General features: G+C 41.7%; 1 protein-coding gene across 2 annotated transcripts in view; it reads right to left on the bottom strand.

The window, feature by feature from the left end:
• The window catches only part of wnt7bb (wingless-type MMTV integration site family, member 7Bb), a 48,974-nt gene extending 23,332 nt beyond the window's left edge, over positions 1 to 25,642 (bottom strand). The window contains exons 1-2 of one of the 2 annotated variants that reach the window (XM_061721114.1): positions 24,991 to 25,642; positions 13,539 to 13,765 (exon numbers count right to left, since the gene is read on the bottom strand). In XM_061721114.1, the coding sequence (XP_061577098.1) occupies positions 13,539 to 13,765; positions 24,991 to 25,127 (364 nt within the window). In that variant the 5' untranslated portion in view covers positions 25,128 to 25,642. Of the gene's footprint in view, positions 1 to 13,538; positions 13,766 to 18,828; positions 19,178 to 24,990 lie in introns of those variants that run through there. The other variant, XM_061721115.1, reaches the window with a different exon arrangement.
• Between the last annotated feature and the right edge of the window lie 444 nt (positions 25,643 to 26,086).

The raw sequence follows: 26,086 nt of genomic DNA, 5'->3' as shown, positions 1-26,086 counted from the left end.
AGGGAAGATATCATTATCATCATCACTGTAATCAGCAGGTCAAAAACGCCACTGATGTAATGTTTCCATTCTCATAGGGCTGGGCGATATATCGAGATTTTAATATATATCGATATATTTTCAAACACGATATGGTACGAGACAATATCGTTTACATCGATTTAAAAAAAAAAAAAAAAAAAAAAAATTTACATTTTTTTTTTATGATTTTGATATAGCTTATTTTGTGTCAAATTGACTTGAATGTTTTATTTGAGATTTGCACAAATGTTTTGTTATTTGCACAACTGTCAACCTCAGTGGAAAAGTCTGCCTGTTACTGTCTACATTGTATTAATTGCACAGCGTATTTTAATTTAATTGTTATGCAGGAAAGGGATATTTGTTTTATTTTATTCAAGAAGCATTTTTATTCTATATATGCAGGCAGTTTATTTTTATTTCATTTGTTTTATACATTTTGATATTGTGCAGACCTCTGTTAATAAAGATACCTGTGTGACATTTGGCACGAGGCTTTGTATTAAAACTGACTGTTTTTTTTAAGGGTTTGCCTCAGAAAAAAATGAAGCTAACAGAGATGCTATGCTATAATGCTTTGGGGGAAACCCCAATTAAGGCACAGAAAAAATATCGAGATATATATCGAGTATCGCCATTCAGCTAGAAAATATCGAGATATGACTTTTGGTCCATATCGCCCAGCCCTACATTCTCATTACAAAAGAATCATCAAGGCGTAACATTCCCATATTTGCTCATCATTATCCCCTCAGGTTAAGCTCCAGGTTTCTCAGCATCCTCTGCATCCTACCAGGATCTCTCTGTCTCAGGCCCACCAACTCTCCGTCCCTCCGCGCTCCCACTGAGTAAGTGGGCCAGTAGCAGTGTGATTGTTGGCACATGTAAGTGTCCAGCAGCGGCCCTACTTGTAGAGAATACAGTGATCGGCCTGGGATTGTGTGGGACAAAGCGCACTGCGAGATTACAGTTGATCCTCTCTCATCCTGTTTCCTCCTGCGTCTAGCGGCCCTGGCAGACACAGACGGACGCAGATCCCACCGATAACGCAGCGTCGCAGTGAGGGGAGAGGCAGACAAAGCACATACACAAACTCACGCACACACACAGGGGCCCGAGGGCCAGGGTCCACAACGACCCCGGACCAAGTCAGCAGACAGACGGTGGGTGGGCAACAGGGAAAGTGGGAGAGGGTTGAGGGAAAGGAGAGAGATCCAAGCTCCCGACACGCCCACACTGTCTGACAGGGAGACAGAGCTGATGAATGAACAAGCAAAAAGGGTCCTGGCAATGATAGTGCTGTTTGGTTGCGTAGGACGGCAGGCCCCACCCTAGATACAGACACATGTTGTGGGAAGGGGATGTGAGGCGAAACATTGGGAGAAAAAGAGTAAGAGATGACCTTTACTGAGCCAGGATGACCACAGCCCACACACGGTAGAACAACAAAGCATCAGACACCACTATCTGATAAAGTAAAGGGAAAGATCCTACACACGCACGCATGCTTACAGATACACATACATACAAGCGCTGTGTTTTCTCTGGACTCGCATGCATGGAGGTGGGCAGGGAGGATTACTGCTACCCACATGATGATGGGCTGAAAAATAGGCCTTTTATCCACCACCGTTCCACCATAACACAATGCACGCGTCATTTCCACGCTGTTATCCGCACGGTGTCAAGCACTTGGCTGCCTGGGAGGGAATCTGCAGTTCAGCTGGCAGCTCAGTAACACGATGCATCAGAGATGTATAGAGTATTTGCTCGGCTATACCATCCTGTCTTAACAATTCCTTTTTTTAATAATCTATACAGGGTAACAGAGTGGCGTGAATGACTACATATCCGAGTTGATAACCACAATTTGCCTGAGGAGTGTACAATCAAAATGAAAGAAATCCCAGATGGGGGGGAAAAAAAGCCTCTGCGGCAGTGAGATGATTGATGGTATTTTGGGAGAGTTCACCAGTGTCAGAGTATCCACTTGTATGCTCTTGAAAAACCTCCAGTTTGAAGAATGAGTTTTCAACTGTCTTCATTAGGCTAAGTCCTGGGTATTTTGCTCATTGCCAACTGACTAAGCTCACATGTCAAACAGGGTAACACTGCAGTTGTTTTCAAGCAAGACTGCAACTGGGGAGCTAGACTCTCGAACAATGATAGCCTATAAAACGTGAGATGCAAGCGTGTGTTTAGATTCCTGTGTCACCATGTTTTTCCTTTTCTTTTTTCTTTTATAAGTAAAACTGGGGTTGGCCATGCATGTGACTGAAATAACACTCTACAACTGACTTCTTTGCTTTCAAGGAAAGAAAATGTATCCCGTAGCTGACGTTTAACTTGAGTGTCTGTTTTTTAAGAGTGCATGATTTAGAAGGAGAAAAGGTTCAGCCTCAAAAATTAATAATTCAACTCACATTTCCTTTTACTTTGTCAAAATGAAGAAACGGGAGCAAAAATGGAACCACATGGTCATTTGAATAGACGTTCTCGTCCGTTCATTATTAGCCTTAGGTTGGACTGTGCTAGTGCGCTTTCTGCATTCTGCGGGGATACGATTTCACCACAAATGACCATCAACCGATTCCGAGAAGGGAAAGGAGCGCTGCCAGCGCATTTATTATCTGCAAGTATTATGTCGTCCTCAGATCAGAAGCTTGTTGTTCAGCGCAGGAGAGGAGACATGGTAGAAGTGTGGCAAAAAAAGGCAAATTAATGGCTACCTCAAGTCTTCAACAACAAATTAAATGAGGGTGTAATAACTATTATTCATGAGCGTAATTGTAACTAGCTGTTTTTCTTAAAAAATCTGATGGAGAATACCAAAATGTATTGTTCCAGAAAATGTAATAGACACCACAATGAGCCCCCAGTAACTTCAAAAAGTCCGAGCTGCCCTTGGTTTTCAAAATATGCAACATATTAACAGTAAAAATAATGTTAAATAAATCGCTTTAGGACATGAAAAGAAACCTAACATTTGAGTCTATAAATTCAGGATTTATAGTGCTGTGTACAGCTCTAAGCCAAAATCCCCAAGTTTCTATCAACCACACCCTCTTTGCACTTACTTATCCTCCTCCACTGTTCAAACTGGGAATACAAAAGCCAGCCAAAGCACTGACTTATGTCTGGTACTTTCTGTCCACGGTGACCTTTCCCCTCTTCTGCTGCAAGGAGCCCTGCATCTCCTGCTCCTAACCAAGTACGTGCCTGTCCGGGAATTTTTTTCACACAAGTGCTTTTCAGTGAACCTGCAGACTTAGACATCCTTTATCTGACGAGGTGCTGGTTTAGCCCCTGCAGGCCTGCCGTCCTGGCAGGTGGATCCACCACCGTCTTCAACACCCTTCGAGCTTTCTTGGGGGGAGAAAGGTGGACGAGGAAGGGTGGGCCAAGCTGAAGGGTGATACAATACAGAAGGGAAAAAAAAAACCGGACATGACACCGTCTATCCTCTGAACTTTGTCCAGCTCAAGTGTCCATGATTTTTAACCTTACGGGTTTTGTTTTTGGTAACCTTTGAAGCAACAATCCTGTGCCATTCTGACAGCAATGACAGAGACACCAGAAAACAACTCAAGTAATATGTAAAGTAGGTCACTTGGGAAAAACAAGTTTTTCTTCGCAGCTTCTCTCTCAGCAGGTTTCTCGCTTTGCAGCAACGCTGACAAACAATGTCTGGAAAACAATTCTACCCAAGCATGTTAAAATGGTCTCCTTCAAACAGATTTCTATCTGGCTTTTTGTCAGTCCTTTGAAAAGGAGAAAAAAAAATACTTGGCCATGTTCCCTCTGCAGAAAAGGTTCACCTGCTGAAGTGCTGCATCTATTCTTGTGCAATGAGCCAAAGGCAGAATGATTGAACTTTTGTAATATTTCACTGCCAGCACAACAAGAAACCTCTTTCAGACGAATCAGGTGCATGAATCAGGACGGTGACAAACTGGCTGGAAAGTCAAACAGAGAGTAACCAGAGCTGGCCATTTTATGACAAGGGGGCCAGTGTTAGCCTTTGATGCTGAGTGTAGCCGTTGAAAGGTGTCCATTTTCAAGCTCTAATCGCTGACTTCAAGTGCCATGCAATTTGAACAGAGCTGTAAGGTGTTCATAGGCAGGTCTTTTAAGTGAAGGGCATCTCTATTACAGGTTGTTAACCAAAGGAATGTCTGATTGCACACAGGATGAGGCTTTCCAGAGTCAAAACATGCTATTAAAGCTTGAAAAGAACTGCTAATATACTTCATAAACCATGGTATTGATGAATTGCAATTAAAAGCCAATATTGAGAAGTTTAATTAATTGCAACATCATGATCAATACAGGATAGAAAGCATATCAAATGTTGAAAGTGAGGAAATGCACCATCTTAAAAGAATAAGGTGACTTTGAATTTGATGGCAGCAACACTGCCCCCCCCCCCCCCCCCCCCCCCCAACCCTGAGTAAATGTTGATGTTTACCACTGTGGAGCATCCACTCTTCTTTTAACAACAGTCCATATACCCCTGGGAACTGAGGAGACCAGTTGATGGAGTTTGGGGAGAGGAATGTTGTCCCATTCTTGTCTGTTATAAGATCTGAGCTGCTCAACAGTCCTGGGTCTTCTTTGTTGTTTCATAATGCACCAAAAGTTTGCAATTGATGAAAGGTCTGGTCTGCAGGCAGGCCAGATCAGCACCGAGACTCTCCAACGCCGAAACCATGCCTTTGTCTGGCATGAAGTTTGGCATTGTCTTGCTGAAAGATTCATGATCTTTGAAAAAAACATCTTGTGTGGATGTAGCTCTAAAACCTCTGCTTTAAGAACCACTTTGGCACTAATGCACCCCCATACCACAGAGATGAATGCTTTTCAACTGAGCGCTGATAATGATCCAGAAGATCCCTCTCCTCTTCTATGGTCCAAAGTTTCTAAAAGGAATTTCAAGTTTGATTTTTTCTGACCACAGGACAGTTTTCCAATTTGCCTCAATCCATTTTAGATTACCTCCTTTTTTGAATAAGAGGACTTTAACCAGTTTTTATAGATGGTATAGCAAGTCTTCTGTGACTGTGATTTCTGGAAGTCTTTCTGATCCGATTCACTGATTTTTCATCGAAGAATCGTGTCTGTTTTTAATACAGTGTTGCTTGAGAGCTTGAGGCTCACAGCCACATAGATTTTCTGCACACAGGGATTTCCTCAGTTTCTTGGATTGTTTTGGGGATATTATGTAGATAATAAACTATTCAATGTCTTCGTTAATTTACAATGAGACACATTCATCTTAAATTACTTCTGAATTTGTACATGAAGCTTTTCCAAGTTATTTGTCCATTTAGAGTCAAGTCTTTATTTTTAGTGCCAATCATTTTTCAATCATTTAATTTCCCCTGTCCCAACCAAAATGAGTTAATCATTTTATGTGTCACTTTCAACCTTAAATAAATGTTAGATTGTGAATAAAATATTAGTTTTTGAGCTTTGAAAATATTTGAATTCTTTCCTTATTAACTTTTTTTACAGTAACCAAACTTATTTGCAACTATGCTTATATATTCAGGATGTTAAAGTTGTAGACAGGGGAGCTCATCATCACTTGCAGGTTCAAAAAGATATGACTGCGTGAGAATTCACATGATATTTTCAATGCACTTTTGACACGTGCATGAATGGAATTAACTATTCATGAAAAAAAAATCCTCTACTATTTTCAGCCATCGCATGAGTCTTGGGAGGAATATTCAAAATGGAGTGATTCATCCAGAAACCAAGCCAAGAATTAGGATTGGAGAGCTGACCACGCTTGCAGATCATGTGCTGAAACCTCCTCCTTTGCCTGTGACTTGCTGATGGATTCGTCTCTAATTCTGTTATTGCTTCTTAATAGACTGCAACAAGTTGCTCAGTAGCGCCCATTTCTTTTAGCGCATGATAATTCATTCCACATTCTCACAAACCCACTGCGCCAGCTCATGCCAACACCATAACACAGCACGAAGGAGGGGGGGTGTACCAACCACTGCTTGTGCACAGGAAACAGAGCCACACTTAAATTGCCAGTTTCCAATCTCACTTAGAGTTTATAGTGTTGTTCCTCAATTTGTCGGTGAGAGCATGATGGTAGAGCCGACACTTTCAGCAACACACGGAAGGTGTTGAGAGATACGCCGCTAATGGGAAGGATTTATCCGTCTTCTAGTCTTGTGCTCATCATCTTCAAACAAAATGTGCGTTTTCCGTTTATAGCTGAATAGTAAAATAACTATCAAATGATCAAGGATTCAACATGAATCACCTCTGAGTAGATATTTCAAGCTCTGTTACGCTAAACAGCAGCTATTAACGTGTGCTCTCTTGGAAAGCGACTGTAATCCTGTGGAGCAGCTCCAGAGCAGTGAGGCTGCCTCCAAGGGCAGGCAGCACAGAGAAAATGCATTAGACTTGTGGTTGGCTGATCTTTAGCTCTTGAAAAAATGCCGACATCTCCTCGATCCAGTCTGGATCACAGAGCAGGAGTAAAGGTTTAGTGTTCGTAATTTGGGCTATTTAAATGAAAAACTTAAATAGGAATGGAACGTGAACGGCTTTTCCCCTGAGCTTGATTATGATGATGTTCCCACATCATCATCTGCTGAATTTGAAGAAGGGATTGGAACATTTTGCTGAAGGGGTGTATTCCATGATTTCATATGCCATGCTAAGGAGTTCCATAACATACACAGACATGGTTAGAAAACATGGTCACATCTTTAATCATGAGCACCAAACGCTGGAAACTATCACAACTGAGCATGTCGTGTGTGAGCTGTTGGCAGCTTGAAATGAAGGTGTTGAGAGAAAACGCAATCGTCCAGTTTTCCACTGTGTCTACATGGCAGGGGAGTTGTGCAGTAGCTGCGGTGTCTGTGGTCTCCCATGATGACCTAGTGGGACGCTGCTAAACTGAAGGAGCGCAGTCAGATCACATTCAATACTCTTACAGCATTGGAGCACTTCCCCATTAAGCTCATTACAACTTTGCTTGGTTCTTGTTATTGGGTTTAGTTTAAAACATTTAAATATTTGATATAATTTCTTAAAATGAACAGCGGCTACGTGACTCCTCACCCAACTCCAAACTCCATGTGTGAATACGCATAAGGTGGCTATTTCATAGTCACTTGCTTAGCTGAGGGTAAGCGTTGAAACCAATTTTGAATGTTTCTGTCATGTGACTTAAACCTGCAGCCCTGTTGTTAGCTGTGACGTAAACTACTACTACTACTACTGTCATTTAGCAGACACTTTTATCCAAAGCGACTTACATCTGAGACACACATACCATGGAGCAATTTCCCCTTGTTCAGGGGGCCCAAGGTGGTTCATCTCGGTTGCCATTTTGGGGGTTGAGTCCTCCAGACCCAAGCCCACCTCTGTAGCCACTAGACTACCACCCCCTGTAACCTGTAGCTGGAGGTTAGCTAGTATCTTCAATCTTGAGCGTCCGAGCCACTTTTCCTGTGTTTTAGCTTAAACCTGATACAAGGCAGGCTGGTGTCAGCAAGATATATTTTCTGTTCAGACTACACAACTCGATGATTTGTAATTGGGAATCTAACTGATGGAGGGTCACAGATAGGGTTGCCACCTTTCAGAAATAGAAATAAGGGACGCCCTGATTTCAGCAGCGCAGGAGCCAAAAAAAAGCCCCAAAACTTCTAAACTGAATAAAAATGTGTTTATTTTATATGAAAAAACAAAATGCTTTGATTTAAAGTGCTTTAATAGCATTGAACTTGCATGACTGTACAGACAGCCAACCATACTAGCAACTGAAATATCCTCCTATGCTACGTATGTCCACATCAGCCCAGATGTAATATAGCCTACAGGTGAAGAATATGGTGTAAAAGTTAATTTATTTCAATAATTCAACTAGAATATGGTGTAAAAGTTAACTTATTTCAATAATTCAACTAAAATATGGTGTAAAAGTTAACTTATTTCAATAATTCAACTAGAATATGGTGTAAAAGTTAATTTATTTCAATAATTCAACTAGAATATGGTGTAAAAGTTAATTTATTTCAATAATTCAACTAGAATATGGTGTAAAAGTTAATGAAAATACGGTACAAATCGCGTCCCGTATTAGTTCAATACGGGACGCAACATTTTTTTCTCAAATAAAGGACAATTCCGTATTTTACGGGACGGGTGGCAACCCTAGTCACAGACTACAGGATCTAACAGTGACTCGATCGCCCCACCGGTTTCTAAAACCACGTGGCACTTGGTTTTTTTTTTTTTCCAATATTTTGCTGCTTTAGTGGCCTTTATTTGAAAGTAGCTAGACAGGAAAGGTAGGATAGAGAGAGAGAGGGGGGGAGACACGCAACAAAGAGTCACAGGCCGGGATTCAAACCTAGATCGCCTGCACGAGGGCGACAGCATCTGCACGGGGTGCACCTGCGCCACCAACTGCGCTATCCGGTGCTAAAACCACATTTTTTCAATAAAACATGCACGGTAAATGAGAGATAAGCATGTGTAAAACATGAGTTAATTATTTGATGAATGTCAGAAGGATGAAGAAAACTGTACGATGTCAGATACACACACAGAGAATTGTTCCAGTGTCCAACTAGTTTAACTGACGGAGCTAAACCTCTGCTCGCTTTGTTCAACTTCAAGAGAGGTCAAAGGTTAAACTCAAAATGTTGCGGTTTAAGTTGCATGGTGAAATAAACACGTAATAACAACAATGCAGTTGGTCCATATTCAAACTGAAACAATACAATCTCAAAAATCAAGTTTTTTAGACCAGTAAAAAGGATCCACATTTCATCTTAGGGTCCCTCTGAGCCCACATCTGTTATCTGAGTTGCTTTTCTCAGAAAACATCAGTATGAAATATTTTCACAAAAAGCGACCATTCTCTTATTAAAACTTTAACTGTTTAAATCACACTGGGAACATTATACATAATCCGTTTTTTTTGTTTTTTTTAATTTTGAAAAATTGCAAAACGCTTCTTTTTCTTTTCTCTGTCATTTCAACTGAATTGGCTGCCCCCCCCAAAAAAAAACTAGACGAGTACAGAGACACACAAGTTATATTGAGTGGCAGGAAAAGCAACACTACTTAAGCGAGATAAAGCAAATAAATTACCAGTTTTTTAACAGTTTTGCTGGTGTATTCATTCATACTTGTTCTTAAAAATGTGAAATTTGTACATATTTTTCATGAAACAGACATTATTTACAAATATATAAACAACATTACATAGTGTCTACCTAAAATGAAGTAAGAAATAACATGATTATAACATGACTTAACAAGGGAAAGTTGATCTAAAGATCAAGGAGAGAAAATTCTTGGCAAAAGACACTGTCAAAGCTTTTATTATGAGATTAGTTCTCTGTTAAATTAATGCATCTGGGGCTGATATTGATGTAATCAACTGATCTGACGTCAGTACGATTGTGGTCACCAAACCAGGAAGATTCCCAGTTACAGCTCTGATGACTGATTTTGTGTTGTATTTGTTGTAAGTAGAAAAGGACATGACATTAGTCATCACTTTTCATGTGTCATTTGTTCAAAATGAGCATAATGGACAGGTAACTTGTCCAGATATTACTGCATGCTGAGTATCAGCTGGGAGGAGCTCATGGCATCCTATCTAAACTGTATAAAACTAGTATGTATAATTGATAAAGGTAGTGGGATGCATCATTTAAAACCTTTTCTCCATATGACTGTATGTGCCTGTGACAACACCATTCACTTAAGTGAGAGCAGCTGGGCTTCACAACACTGACAGATCTCTGAGTGGGAATCTACTTTCAAGTTTTAATGTTCTCAAATTACTAATTCACTCACAGGCAAAGCTGGAAAAGCAACTGTCAGATTACTTTATTTTATTTTTTATAAAAATATACATGCCATGTGTCAACATTTCAGACACTAATCCAGAGTGTGTAATATGTTAATAACTGTAATTAGGAGATGTTATATTTAAATATTAATATTGAAAAAGATTGATTAGACTCCAATAAGTGGTAGTCATTATTTAATATTACGCTTCGAATAATAAAAACATTTGTCCATTTAGATGCACCCTCACCCGTCCATCTTCTATCACCCTGGTCCTCGAAAGCCGCTGTCCTGCCTGTTTTAGATGTTTCCCTGATTCAACAACCCCTGATACAAATCACCAAAACATTTGTACAGACGTTGACTACAAGTTGGCGCAGATCTTTACTCAGAATCAGGTGTGATGATGCAGGGAAACATCTAAAACGTCCAGGACCAGGAATGAAGACCACTGCTGTGCAGGGTCACGGGGGTCTGCTGGAGCCTATCCCAGCTCATTACAGGCAAAAGGCAGGGGTTACACCCTGGACAGCTCGCCAGTCTATCACAGGGTCTCTTATATAGACAGACAGCAGTGCACACTCACCCCTACAGGCAATATCATCATTCAACCTTACGTACAGGTTTTTGGACTGTGGGAGGAAACCAGAGTACCTGGAGAAAACCAACCCAAGCACAGGGGGAACATGGAAACTCCACACAGAAAGACTCCTGCTGAGCCCGGAAGGCAAAATCGGGAACCTTCTCGCTGTGAGGCAACAGTGCTAACCACTAAGCCACCGTGCTGCCTCTCCCAGATGCCAATGCAATTTAGGTGGTAGCAGCTGAGATGCTAAAGCACACAGAGTTGTGAAGGCAGTGATGACAGAAGGGGTGGAAGGGGGTGAGGTAAACAGGAGCAAAGAAGCGCTTGTGGCTAAAAAGAACACCACACAGACACACACACACACACACACACGCACACACGCACGCACGCACACGCACACGCGCACACACACACACGCACACACACGCACACACACTATATTACACCGCATATTATCCTACAACATGCATCAACATAAAGCATGTTATTATTACTTTAACCACTTGAGCTTAGATTGTTCTTCAGGCTTGTTTCTTAACTTATCATTAATGTGGCTCATTTTTGTGAGTTTTATTTTTAATTTTTATATTCATTTAGTGCACCAGGTGCACCCTCAGTGCTGCAATCCCCTCACAACCTTCCCATACGGTAAACAAAGTAAAGGTGAAAACAACTGCAGTGAGAGGAAACAGTTTCTCTCACATGTATTTACTCGGTAAAAAAACCCAAAGCAGCTAGAGATGATTATTGAAATCAAATGTCACAGTAATCTAAAGGAAGACACCATCATCTGGACAGGTGACTCACAAGGTCCCAGCCAGTTTCCCAACCAGTTCCCATCACGACTGGCCCCTCGTGTCAGAGCCAGCACTCACTGATCTCCGACTATAACTGGACGCCAGCAGCACTCCGCTCACTGCAGCCTCACGAGCACGAACATGTGTGCAGATCTGAAACAACCTGGAAACCAATCAAGAACAGCAAAAAGCGAGCACAGAATTCAGCGTGCACCATAAGACAACGGGATTTAGAGTTCATATTACCAATAAAACACACAGAAGAGGCTCTGAAGGATTAAATGACATCAAGCACATTGTCCACGTGTTGTAAATGTGACCTGGCACACCAATTCAATACACAACACGAGCCACCAACACACAAATGCACAAGATCTGCAACTACGCTTGCAAAGCCCCTGAGGAGAGCAAGGATTACGTAAGTTACGATTCATAACTGTAGATTCTTATGCAACAATTTACTCTCAGTGAATGAGGTATATAAGATCAGATAGACGCAATACTCAAAAATGCAGACGGCACGAACAGACTTTCAGACAATTTCTCAGTTTACAAGTACTTCAAAGGACATTTGAAACGGACAGAACGGAGGTGAAGATGGAATGGTAAGTGTTGAGGAAAACTACGAGAGATACATTACAAAGAAAGCGTCACAATCACAACAAAGAAAAAAGGCTTTCGTCGAAGGAACTGGAGCTAATTCATCCTAAATCTTTAAGAAGGATGATAACACTGGACTAAATACACAGAACAACCACGCCGTTATGGAAGCAAAGCATTTCCTAAATATAAGGAAATATATAAATGCCCCTTTAAAACAAAAGCTATTCATTACAGATTAGCAGAATGCTCAACAAAATCATTGCAAATGTAAATGTTTTCCTGCTTTAGGCGCTTTTCTTCATGTATGCGTAGACCCTCATGAACCAGCCAGTCATGGACAAAACCAATCGAGCTCGATTAACAACAGATGTGCCCATCTATTTTGGTTCAACATGAGTTCTCTGCAATAACACCATTAGTTGTCTCCTCATTTGCAATATCATTTTTCAGCCATACGGTTTCCCCATTAGGGCCTAAAGCGCTTTACGGTAGCTTTTCCATAACTCTGACATAGCCAGCAACGGCCAGCATGCCGCTAACCGACGAGCTGGTCGCAGGAACCTCCATGCACGCTGAAGAAATCCATTGTCGATTGAAACGAGGGCAACTTAGACGGGGTGACATCGGCAGTACACAAAGTCCTGCAACTGTGGTCTGACAAGAGTCAAAAAGATTTTATGTTACTGGTTTGAGTTTTAACTGTGTGATGTGTGCGGCTTGGGTTTGGCTTGCGATGAGCCACATTTCTCCGGGTTGAGCGGGTCGGGGGTTGGTGCCACATTTTCAATGTTCTTCTGGTACAATTACAGAAAAAGGACTGCTCCAAGCACGCGCCATGAAATGTCTTTTTCCTTATTAATAAAAAAGACAATGGTGCTGTCATTGCCAGCTTCATAATAGTCACCAAAAAGACTCACTTCTTAGAAGTTGTATTTCATGAGAAGCAGAAAGTTTTAGTTTTTTTGTCAACTTGTGAGTTCTAATCACTTTTTTATATGTTTTCATTGTTCAGTTATTCATTTAATGATTTGCTATGAGCGCCACACACACACACACTGTGATATTCGTCACTAAACGGGAATTACCCCATTGTTTGCACTACGTTACTTATTAACTGACTGATACATCTTGATTTTTCCACCACACAACCTTAAAGTGAAAAAAACATGATCCCTTACTGTACAACGATGTCTCAAATTGTCACCTTACAGTGGCTTTACAGTTTTTTTTACGTTTGTTTTTTCTAATATGTCACCTAAGAAGTAAACATCTCAAAATATGAAAATAATGATTGTCTATGAAAGCAGGTCTTCAGATTTTCATTTTTGAGGCTTTTTGGGTCAAAACCTGATTTAAGTGCAATCATATGCGGGAATATGATAGCCTGTAGTTAGATTATATCAGATATCTGCTTTGTGAGGACTGTTTCTTTCCGCTAAGCACACCAACAAGTCCAAAAAGGTAGAACCATTATCCCTAACTCAAATCGTTACCTCAAAACAGGCCTTAGAAAGAACACAAACATTTATTCAACCGCGCCTCCCAAAGGTTGACAATATGTTAAATTTAGATCATTAAATAGTACCTCTCTCTGCAAGATAATTCCTAAAAACTCCCAAAGAAAAAGCTGCAAAGACACAAGAGATGTGGCCTCTCCCGCTAATAAAAGAACCCAGACTGACCTACTCGCAGCTCCTGGCCGAAGACTGTCCTTTCTCCCAGTGCCGAACAGTTCCACCGTCCATATCGGAACTGGTATTGACACTCATTGATGCCCATTTGAGCACCTTCTCCCACAACGATGATGGCGTCTGGGCGGCTCTGGCAGATGGCCCGCTGGCGAGGTGCCAGTCCAGGAATCTTGTTGCAGATGATGTTGGCACCCAGAGCCACCACCGAGGACAGGGCCCTGCCGGAGGAAGAGAAACACACCAGGTGTTGAGATGCACGCAAAACCCACACGAGCAAGAAGGGCAGCATTCACAGAAACACAAAAAGACTAACTACGTTAGAACTTCCAGAGGATTTTACTATTTGAAACTCTCCAGAGAGAGAATCAGTTCAGTCAGGGATTGATTTATGGTTTTAAGGTGAATTAAAAAAAGAAAGGAAAAAAGAATCCAGCATGAAATAAAAGCACTGTTAAAGAGGCCGGAGATAGAAAGATAATTTGACTGATAATAACGCCATGTCACTCTAGTTTCGATGGCAGGAATCTGCCTACGAGTTGGTGTTGTTGTGATTCTCGTTAGATGTTACAGGACCGGGAACAGTCTCAGGCCACATTTACACGTAGCCGGGTATTTACAAAAACGGATATTTTCCCCTCTATGTTTTCAAAAATGTCCTCGTTTACACAGACCCGCATGAAAACGGTGTTAACGTCATGCCAGCCAATCAGAATCCTGGAAAAAACATCAACAAAAGACACGTGTAACTTCCAGTTAAGGCTGATTTATGGTTCCGCGTTACACCAACGCAGAGCCTACGGCGTAAGGTACGCGGCGACGCACACCGTATGGCGCGCATCGCCGCGTACCTTACGCCGTAGGCTCTGCGTCGATTTAACGCGGGACCATAATTCAGGCTTTACTTCCAAGACGGAACGAGAGTCTGAGAGAATTTAAAAAAAGGTAAAATAAAAGAAAATATTGACGGTGGCCAAACAAATTGTAAACACAGGTCGCACTCATGACGCTGCTGGTGATGTTTCTGTCGCATAATGTGACGTAAATCTCCGTTTTCCTCCGTTTTCTCTGTTTAGACGCAAACGTGAAAACGGAGTTTTTGAAAATCTCCACTTTGGCCGGAGTTTTCAGAAATGATCGTTTTTGGGGGCTTTGACCTCCGTTTTCGTGTAAACGAACGGCCAAAACGCATGAAAACGCCTCCGTTTTTGCCCCGTGTAAACAGGGCCTCAGGTAGACACACCTTAATAAAAACCTCTTAATAAAAGATATGTGACATTGTTTGGGAAGAATACTACAGAGATCCATTTCAAAAACGCTCTTTTTAACCATGTGTTTGCAGCCTGTTCACATCAGTCAGGTTCAGGGGGTGAACTCCGCCACTCACCTCCACCTCACACCCCTCTTTAGACATCTGCCATCAAGCTTTTCACTTACAACAGTCAAGGTACAGCAATAATAGCAGCATAATGTGAATTGTGTTGAGATCAAAGTTGGAAAATCTGCGTACATTCAAGTACATCCTCTAATGCACAGAATCAATTTTGTCATAGCATGTTCCCTTTAATTATAAGTTTAAATTTTCTTACAGGGTGAAGTGCTGCCTGTACACTTCACAAGAGGCTGTTTTTACTTGAACCACATCTCATGAGTTGCTGCTATGGAAAATAGAAAAGGTTTTCAACACTGATTGCCTAAATGCTTTGGGTATTATTGTATAGAAAAAAGACACACCTCCTCCTGTGTTCTCCTCAGAGAGCCTGCACACATCTGATCACTCGCTGCAAATGTATAAAAGCATATGTTTTAGATAGTTTGCAACTGAGGGAGAGCCAAAGCAGATTACAACTAAACAAAGCCCCGACTCTCCCCACGGTTCTGTTTATAGCCCTGGAAACCATGTAGATATGTTCTTTTCAAACATGTCAGGGACAGGGAACCAGAAATGAACATTCAGGCAAACACCGGCATTGAAATATGATGTCGATTTCCAAAGAATTAACCACAAATGGGGCAAACTAACGCATGCGAGTTGTGCGACAGTAAAAAGTGACGGTAGAGTGAAAGGGGGTGAAGTGGAGGAACTGGGGAGTGTGGAACAATGCTAAGAGAAGGGGAAAACTGCAGATATATAGTCCATGGATCATTGTTCCCTTGGACAGAAACCCCGGATTTAAGAACAGAGAAATGAACGGCGATTAGAAATCAATTTCCGATAACCACGCGCCCTTTACGAGCTTTTCCACAAAACTACATATATTTTTAGTTTCCAAGTCCTAAGTTGTGTGAGACAAGCTTCTGTTACCAAACTACAGACGGCAATTCTCAAGGTCCTACCGCCACAGGGGTGTATGAAAGCATGCAAAAGGGATGTGTCATTGTGTATACTGTTGGTTTTCAAAACCTCGCTCAAAAATTCACCACAAAAGATGGCTAAGATTTTTCTCTGCTTTTTTTTTTTCAGCTACAGCAAAACACGTTAAGATGTTTATTTCAAGGGAAGAAGACACCCTGAAGCCAAATGCTGGTGAAGCAAAAAGTCTGTGAATGATGTATTTGATACTCATCGCTACACCGGCTACAAGACTTTTAATTTGAGAGGATAAAACAGCTGAAAATGAAATCTCCTTTATGTGCATTCTGCATCCACAGTAAACACTCGGCGTCCTGCCTCTGCACTCAGTCTCGCTCTGCTCTCTCTGCTGTGAAGGAGCCTGGAACTCCTCTGACCCTCTGTGACCCTTCGGTGTATATGTGGTTGCTCATAGCAACGATGAAATCCAGTCTTTACAAGTTGAAAGGACGGGCTCATTAAGACTTTCTTTCATAATGAATTCTATGTTTTGATAGAAACGGTCTATCCAAAACCGGGATTTATATCTCTTATATGTCAGGGTTCCTTCAAAATATCAAAATAAATAAATGTAATAAACAGCTAAGAAGCACAATGATCTATGACAGTTATAAATAGACCACTATTCTTGGTTGTTGTTCATCTTTGACCAGATAATTCATAGAATCACAGTTTTCCAAGGGGCGACCCAAACGTTCACGCATCAAACAGAGAATTCTGGAGCTAAGCTTTTAAATTCCTGCGTCATCAAAGTGCACAAATGTGACTCTGTTTGCTTGGCTTCTGTGTCTCCCAACAGCTCAGGGACAGCTCGCCTGCAGTCACACGGATCTCCCATCAGACAGACCCTCAACACAAAGTTGAACTGTCACAAATGTCTCAGCGGTTAGTTCTGCAGCTGTGCTCCACGACTGCATGAGTTTCTGTTCACTTTATTTATAACTAACACATTAAACAGCTACGGATAAAATGTGCAGACTTACTTTTTCAAAAGCAAAGATTATGTCTTTGAAAACATTTACACAGTACATGCCAAAAATGTGCTTGATCAGTGTCCCTATTGGTCGTAATCAATATGTTTTCACTTTTATTTTACAGTTTAACTTTAAAAAACTTTGCACGGCCTGTGTCAACTATTCTAACTTCTGAAGACAGAGGTGATGCACACAATTTGAGCATGAAAGACAAACAATAACACTGTCATTTATCATCAGTGACACCTATTGATTAGCTGATTGACTCCAGGGGTAGTGTTTCAATCTCAGTCCCTGCCCAGGTTTCATCACAGTGCAGTGTGGCCTTAAGAGAACGGCAACCTACCTCATGGTACACAGCGCGCTCGCAGCCACCTACTCCATCACATGGAACGCTTTGAACCAAACTGACACTATTAAGCTCCCAGGCATGCATCTTCCGCCGAGGAATGCACTCAGCAAAATGCCTAACACACAACTTATCTAACTCAAGTGAATACATACTATTTTTCCAAGAGCAGGGTTTTAACTATGTGACTGCCGGGATCAGTTTTCATCTTTTGTTGCTCATTTACTGATGTGAATGAGCAGCAAATATGAGCTGTGAACCTTCTTAATTCAAAACAAAGCACCACATGCATCTGTTTTTGACTGTATGTGCACATACGCACAGCGAATAAGCCACACTGACAAAAAAACACATCAAAAACAATCAGAATATTGTTTTTGGATCTGCGGGTTTGATATTCCTCCTAACTGGTGTGTGAGTTGAGCGGTTGTCTTCACACGTTGGGATCTTTTACCACAGATATCTTAACAATTTTCTCTGTTTAACATGGCCAAAATATCATATTTTAGTTCATTTGCTGACGGGGTCTTGCATTAATTTGAATCCACATTAAAATACCCTCATTAGGCATTGTGTGGTTAATGTTTAGCAGAAAACATACTTGTATGATCAAGCCAAACAGTGTTATAGCTTTGATCAGAAAGCCATCAGTTTGCAATGTAGGGTAACCCAGTTTTACGCTAAAAACCCAGAATCACGTCTATGTCGGCAACAGGTCTGAGGTCTCCACGCAGCATAGACAGAGACAAATAAAAGCATGGGCGAATGATTATTTCTGGACATTTTTAGAAAACCATTGATCTGAAATGTATTTCTGGACTAATGCAGCGTTCCACGGCATGTTGGAGTGTCAATGAGTTGGCATGTTGCATGGCAGCTTAAAGAGACCTGGGGGTCAAACTATAGCACTAAAAATGAGAAGAGATTAAGTTCATGTGCCATCTTTCACACTCTGACAGAGTAGCACAGCTCACAAATGTAAAAATAGCACATAGTGTTTTACATTTCCCACACAAGGGAAAGACCAGACTCTGCACCCAATTGTCTTGAACATCTCTGCCACTCTGTGGCCAAAGTGAATCCATACCAGTTGCTGTTTAAAAAAAAATATACCGTTTTTTCGGGTCTTGTCAAACGTTTGCTGTGCGACAGCTCATTAACTGTTCAGCCGCGTGGAAAAGGCTCGTTCCGACCAGGAGATTCTCAGCTAATTAACGCCAAACTCCACGTGGATCGGTTCCCTGGACATCTTCACATTGATTTGTGTTGCCCATTTGAGTCCACGTTAGTATGCCACTAATATTGTGCGCCTTAAATTAAGAATGAGTGACATTAGGTTTATTAAAAACAAAAACAAAAAAAAGCACTTTGGTCAGGCCTGACCCGTGCGCAGTTACGCGACATTCTGTGGTGACATTAAATGAAAAAAATTAAAATAAATAAGGATAAAGTGATTCATCTGTTTTTAGATATGAAGAGATCAAATAAACGGCAAAAACAAAAGAAAACGGGAATACTGTACCATACGGTGGTAAAAGCAAACCGGTGCGTCCTTGCGCGCACATGCTCCGGCGGTAATTAAGCAGCCGTTAATTGGCTCCAACTTACAGGTAGCTGCCGCTCGTCAGGATCAGGAAGATCTGCGGGTAGTAAACTGACAGCAGTACACTGCGCGACGAGAGGATGATCATGATGACATTGAGCAAGTAGCCACGCTCGGAGAGGATGAAAGAAAAACTCCCTTAATTCCCGGCTTTACGTCCCTTTCGAACCAGATAAGGAGAAAAAGGAAAAAAAAAAGGAGAAAAAAAGAGTTGATGTGCGTGTCCTGCTGTGTGGTGCGGTGCGTCTACGCTGCTCCAAGCTCCCAGGGCCGTGTGTGCGCGGAGATCGCCTCTGTCATCTCTCGGCTCTCAGCGGAGGCTGCTGCACAGCACTGTGTGGGTTTCCGAGCCGGAATGATGATGGTTTTAGGGATTCTGCATGGCAGAAAAGTGCCTCTCTCCACTTTCATGGGAGTCGTGCCTGCCATTGGGCAGGGAGAGACACTACTATCCGCCCACTTTGCCACAGCGGGACAATAGGGTGACACTGATCCGATCCCTGTTGGACGCGCAGGAGGTTTCATTCATCGCCCTCTATTCTCCCCGCACACCTCCTCCTCCACCGCAACAACCCCAGCCATCCAGCCAAAAATAAACAAACGGCGCAGTCTGCCTGAGCATCACACCATCACCATGCTCCATGTGCGCAAAAACTGGCGCACATGTGTGTCTTCACTCAACAAGTTGGTGTGTAATATTATAACAATGTTATAACGAGGCAATGGGATGTATTTCAGTGGACCCTATTTGAGAGTTAATATTAGGTGGTGATGTTTCCTTTGGGATGTGAAATATGATTTAGTGTCCAAACGTAACAGTAACACTTTATTTTTGGTAAACCTCTAATATTGATGTTTTCATGCGCTCATATTTGATGGTTGCCACCTCATAACACCAGAACAATTATTTCTTGACTCTGCTTCATCATTAAATGATTCTCTGACATATTTAGAGTTGATATGGGGATTAATTTAAGAAGGGGAAAAAAGAATGGTAGAATTTACAAAATAGTGCCATTGTCACGCAAGATTGGAGCTGACCAAAGAAATAAAATACTTGAGGAGATTTTGTCGCAGAGCTGAGTGAGAGAAGGTTTTCTCTCTCTTCTTTTCTTTTCTTTTTTTATCGCCTGAGCATCGTGACTCTCACTCAACACCTGCGGGCTCCAGCCATTGTAGGTGAAGAGGGTGCCATGAAAGATTTAAGCAGAGTAAAAGGGTGGAAGGAATGAGCTAACTGCTCGGGATTAGTAAACATGAAGATGGGTGACTTTTACTTCATAATGGAGCTACTGTCATGCGATAGGAGCATACGTGGAGCCTTAAGGCAGCTCAGACTTTTCACAGAGAGAGCTGACACTTTAGCTGTTTGACTCATTTGTGGCTGCAGGACTCCCGGATGAAAAACCAGTACAGCCACTTTAAGGATGTGCTGTCATTGCTGAAAATCTGGCTGCTGCAATCGACTTTGAAGCTTTTTTCATGTTAAAAATACCAGTGTCAATTTCATTTAACTCAATATTTGCTTACTTTTCATAAATACTGTCTTTCTCACAGTCTCCCAACCAGCCAATTATCAGCAAAATGTGTCAGGAGCGTGATTTATGGTTCTATAGCAGCACTTAACCGTACGTTTTTGTTGCTTTTATACCATGTTTCCATTTGCCCTCTGTCAGTCCCAATAAAATGTGTATCACGCCCCCTGGTGTTCAGTGTAAGGAACTACTGTCAATGGACACATTGGCTTAATGCTAGCATTGCTAACTCATTGCTACCGTGGGGGGGTAAAATCGTGTTCTCTCGTTTTCTAACCAACAATAACCACTTCTACGGTGCCCAATTCGATCACATATTTAAATTAATGAAAGAAGTTGTTGTTGTTTTTTTAAAGCGTGCTAGTTATTTATGCTGCGCTAGTAGGCTAAGTGGACCATGCTTAACAAGTCCCTCACAGATGAGGCAAATTGCACTGTGAAAAACATGAGAAGGAGGAGTTTTGCAATTACTTCAGAGATGATGGAGGGTCCCAGAGGAATGAATAGACAAACTCAGGAGTCTCAACCCTGGTCCTTGGGGCCCACTGTCCTGCATGTTGTAGAAGTTTCCCTGCTTCAACACACCCTGATAAAAATGACTGTGTCATTAACAGACTTGTGTAAAGCTTGATGTCAAGCTAATGATTAATTAGAATCAAGTGCCTGAGGACCAGGGTCGAAGACCACTGGACTAATGAACATGCACCAACCATCTTGCTACCGCACTGACACTTGACTGACCAATAGAGGCTGGCTCCAAAATCAAGTCAATCTCCATTATGTATGCTTCAAGTAGAAATAAACATATTTACTGTATGCTTCAAAAAACATTTTGGTCTCAGTCATTTGATGTCATCCATGACAACTCTGAGGGGGGTAAATTTCTGTGTACCATGCCAGGAGAGTTTATACGAAGCATTAAATGTATTTCCAATATGAGTCGGTTCAGCTAATGGTTGGTCGTTATCGCTTCCTCATCTGTAAACAACATGCCACTAAGCTCAGCACAGAAATTAGCCGCTTTTATGAACCCAGCATCGGCTTAACGCGACTGTAATTTTTTATTTTGCTGTGCAGTCATCAGGTTTAAACAGTATATTCCAATGCAAATGTCTGCTAGCAGCTCTGGTGATATTTCGGTGGGTTTGGCTATAGGAGCAGGGAGCAAAACTAACTTTGATTGATATGCAGTGGGCGTGTTCCCATCAGCTTGCTGAGCAACATGGCGGCGCTCCGTATAAACGAAACTGGTCCTCAGAAAGCAATTGGTCACTTGACCAAATGCTTCATCTGTTGTATAATGTCACTGCAATTGACTAATTAGTAAGCCCCGCCCCCTTAAGTTACTGTTGCTAACTTAAACAATCTATCATAATTTTAGAATGGTAACCATCTTTGCGAAAATATTGTCCTAAGATGTTTTAGACAAATGTTTGGACACAAAACAACCTTTACCCCTGGAGTGTTCAAATGGGATTAAAGTCAAAGGATACATCAAATCTACGAATAAATAAGGTTGGTAATACGGTCCAATGGAGGCAAGTTTCATCTTTCAGTTGTCACGATTGCAGATGACAACATCCAGGATCGACACTCCTCATGGACAGCAAGGTATGATCAAATCAATTTACTTTTTAATTAGTTTAAATTGGAAAGCTATAACTTCAGATCGTTTGTGCTACAGAACGCCACATGTAATGCTACACAGCAAGTAGTTGATCTAAAGTTAGCACGCTATATTCAGATTTACTATTAGTTATCTTGCATTAGATCTGAAGTCACGATGATATACTGCTTGCGTCCTAGCACTAGATTTTCAGTTCTAGCTTTGCGTCAGCATTTAGTTGTTTTTCGTTTGGATTTAGGTAGTGGAATAATATAAACGCCATTGTCCATCCTCTCAGAATACCTTACAAGGACACCAGACACATGATTTAAAAGTTTTTTTAGCATGAAAACAGATAGGAGTTCAGGATCATCTAAGGTTTTTTTGCGGAGATGAAAGCTGCAGTTGCTCATGTTCCTGTGCATCGTACTCTTAACCGCCCTTGGCTTATGTGTATTTGAGAGGCAGATCTTACCAACAGCTCAATTACCCCACCAAAACCTGGAAGGTTGTGCGGTTTCTTCCGTACAGTGAAAAAGCTTGTGATGCTGAGCTTCCTTTTATTTACTTCCTTTAGGTAGCCTACAGCCGTGGACCTAAAACTGCAATTCTTATGTGAGTTAGAGGTGATAAATATTGAGCAAAAGTCACTTTTACCAACATTTTAGCAATTTATCTTTATACCTGGCTTCCAAACAATGAAGAAGCAGTAATAGCAGGAAATGCATAGATGGATAATGCTAAACGGACCAATCACATTTGTCCACATTGACCCTATGTGTAGTAACATTTCATGAGTACATGAGTAAACAAGGCTACAGCAGAAGTTAACACACTGGGTTCCCTGCTACCAAAGAGATATGTCGTCAATTCATTGTGGAAGCACAAATCACGCTTAACTTTGGACTGCTATATTGGTTGTCTATTGCGACACATGCTTATCGTTTTATAGCACCGTGTCACATATCAGCAAAGATGAAGCCAGTTTAAAAGGCACTGGCAGTGTCATAGAAATGTACAGGGGGACCCACTGAGCTAGAAGTTTATTTGTGCTGCTTTAACTAATTAAAATGTCAAATACATTAAAAAAAAATTACTTTTAATGGTTAATAGAAGACTGTATGGACCAAATGTCATATTGATTTGTTTCTGTGCATCATTTTCCAGGCAAGCATATACAGTTGTTACAAGGCCCCAATGGATTAGCCTACTTCAACGTTAATGGAGACACCTGATTTTTTTTCCCAAAACTGACCAGGAGGCCTTAAAGAACCTGGGTATGTTTTGGGTACACTACAAAAGCACCCACATTAGCCATGCTAACCATGTTTTGAAAGCAGCTGGTTGGAGAGGGTGGAGTCTGCCTCTCAACTCCGATGTACCCTTCCTCATGGCAACAGCAAATTTAGGTAATTTAATTTTGCATAACAATTTGATTTCAAGTTGATATAAAGATGGGAGAGGTGGATAATTCTACTCCAATCTGGGTTTGTGATGCCCCAGTTCTCTGCAAATCTGAACTGTTTGGTGAAGAGTTGGGAATAATGTGTAGGAAAATTAATGCCGTTACAAAAATATTCAATTTTTTCTGTAATATGACGTATTACCATCGCAATTTGTTTGTAGTATTATACCCGTCACAATCTCAGCAACACACTACAATGAATTGTACGCCAAAACTAAGCACAAATCAGCAAGACTAAAAATATAGTTCTGTGGCTAAACAGTCAAACAGGTTAGACATGTACCACAACCCAGCTCTCGATACGTTCAAATCTAGATCAAATCTAGGGGGGATCTGATGCGCCTGGAGCAATGGCCACCGGCCGCCACACCTGTTTTCCCCAACGGGCCCACCTGCAATGTGACGCAGGACACCCCTCAGTGCATGTCGTCGCGCCCATTCTATCCAGTTTATGTTAGCCTATGGACCTGCAGTCATTATACTGTACCACAGCAATCTCTACTGGATGTCTACTGACTTGCAGCAAACTAAATTTAGCATTTCAGAAGTCTAGTCATGCCTTTTGCCTGAAGAGAGCTGGGACATGCTCCAGCAGATCCCCCTGACCCTAAAGCAGAAATAAGCAGGTATAGAAAATGGATGGCTGGATGTGTAGTAATATAGCTGCAGTTATTTTGGTAAACATAACTCAGAAGTAATGTAAAACTAGTGTGCACCTTACAATCCAGGAACAGATATGTGCTGATATAACTTATTACCTTCAAGTCACAGTAACTAGTAAAAAAACAATATATTACTTTTTTGCTCAACACTTTAAGTGAATGAGTGTTTTTCAGATTTACAGTAATCAAAAAAAAGTGAGTGGTCTGTGTCATGTCAGAGCTTTTTGAGACTTCAGACACCCATATATATGAAATCAAGATCTTTTTTTCACGTGTCGCCTGCATTTGGTTGAATGATTTCAGTTTTAAAAAATGCATCACACTTTACAATACACTCCACAACCACTATCCTGCTTACCTAAAATTATCCAAAAAATACTGGGAGGTCTGACTGTGCCTGTGCTCAAGAAGCAGAGGAGGAGGAAGGATTAGACGTCCCTAAGTGTTTATGCATCAAGGTGAGCTATTGCAAAACAGGTAAAAACTGTGGAATGTGGAAACGCAGCTCGGTCTGCCGCTATTAATGAAAGTATGCAGGGGCTGCGTGGCCCTGGAGCACTGACATGGCCTAAAGTGATCCGGCATTGCCAAAGAGAAATAAATCTCATGAAGGGAAAGAAATCCAGCTGTCGATACTAGGTGATCATACTGCGTGTGTAAGAGACGTGTACAGGTCTGCAGATTTGGTGCAGCACCTCAGACAGGTATAAATGGAATAGAATGAAATCAATGCATATGTTTTTGTCTTCTTGATAAACACATAGGCCACCTAAAGGTGACGACTCCCCCCTTTTATTTGTAAGCCTTAGGTCAGAGGGCCGAGTCTATTTGTCTGAATTTGGAAGTCAATTTTGCGCATATGATCAAACCAGCATGTGTTTGCGATGAGAGAAACTCACCCAAGTCTCAGGTATATGACGCCGAAACACAGGAACACGTAAAGACTCCGCTTTCGGGGGGGTTTGTGCATGATCGGTACCACTTGGTCCAGAGGCCATGAACAGTTACAAAAAGCACCCAGGCTTTCCATCCACATGCGGCGGCTCCTCTAACCCCCCCAGATGCACGAATAGCGTCTATTTTCTGCAACGTCAAGCTGAAGCTCCTCGAAAATGTTCGGCCGCGTGAAATCCATGGTTGAGTACAGGTAGAGATGCTGAGGACGACCCCTGATCTGGCTCAGAGCTCCCACCTGAAACTCGAGAGAGCCTCGGACCTGAAAGGTGAATGAGTTCTCGGAGGAAGTGCCTCCTTTTTTCGCCCCTTATTCTTTTTTACGCTTGAATCTAATTAACTATTCCTTTCCCCGTTTGACTTGAAGGTTACAAAAAAAAAGTATACAAACAAACCAAAAAAGAAGTCAAATAAACTGCCTTTAGAAGAGTGCCACTGTGGAAGTTGACTCGTTGAAAGCTTCTGTGCATCGCTCGCGGTTTCTGTTTTCTGCAGACATCTCAGACGCAGAGCGCATGTTCCTAACGCACAACAGCCAGGTAGTCTGACACAGGTAACAAAAGGGCTGCGCGCCTCCTCCTTCCCCTCCTCTCCTTCCTTGCATTATGCAGTGAATGGGACGGGCTTGCAGGGCTGAGCTCAACACGTGTAGCTGTACAGAAAAGTGAAGGGACTGAAGTGGAATGGCCTTTTATATAGGCCCGCGGGCTCAGGCTGGGCCACTGCATCATTGGGCATTGCCCCTCAAGTGTGTGCTCCCCGGATGGGCCGACCACAACAGTAAGGCCCATAAAATCAAATGGCTTTCCAGCTGTCAGAATCAAAAACACCAGTGCATGACTAATAATGAGTAATAATCATGAACTGTACAATCTGATAATAAGTTCAAGTGACGTCGTGTCAGTCGGTTTGATTAACAGCGCTGCGGATGAGCAAAACAACATCAAGAAGGCAGTCATGCGTGTTGGATCTGAGTCAAAGTGTTGCGATTTTTGAGCAGATGTCTCAATATTGAGTGAGCATGTTGCGCAGAAGACTCCC

The sequence above is a fragment of the Cololabis saira genome, chromosome 5, assembly GCF_033807715.1.
Source record: "Cololabis saira isolate AMF1-May2022 chromosome 5, fColSai1.1, whole genome shotgun sequence".
NCBI lineage: Eukaryota > Metazoa > Chordata > Actinopteri > Beloniformes > Belonidae > Cololabis > Cololabis saira.
Note: the sequence above shows the minus strand (reverse complement) of the source record. Positions and strands in the feature narration are given on the sequence as shown.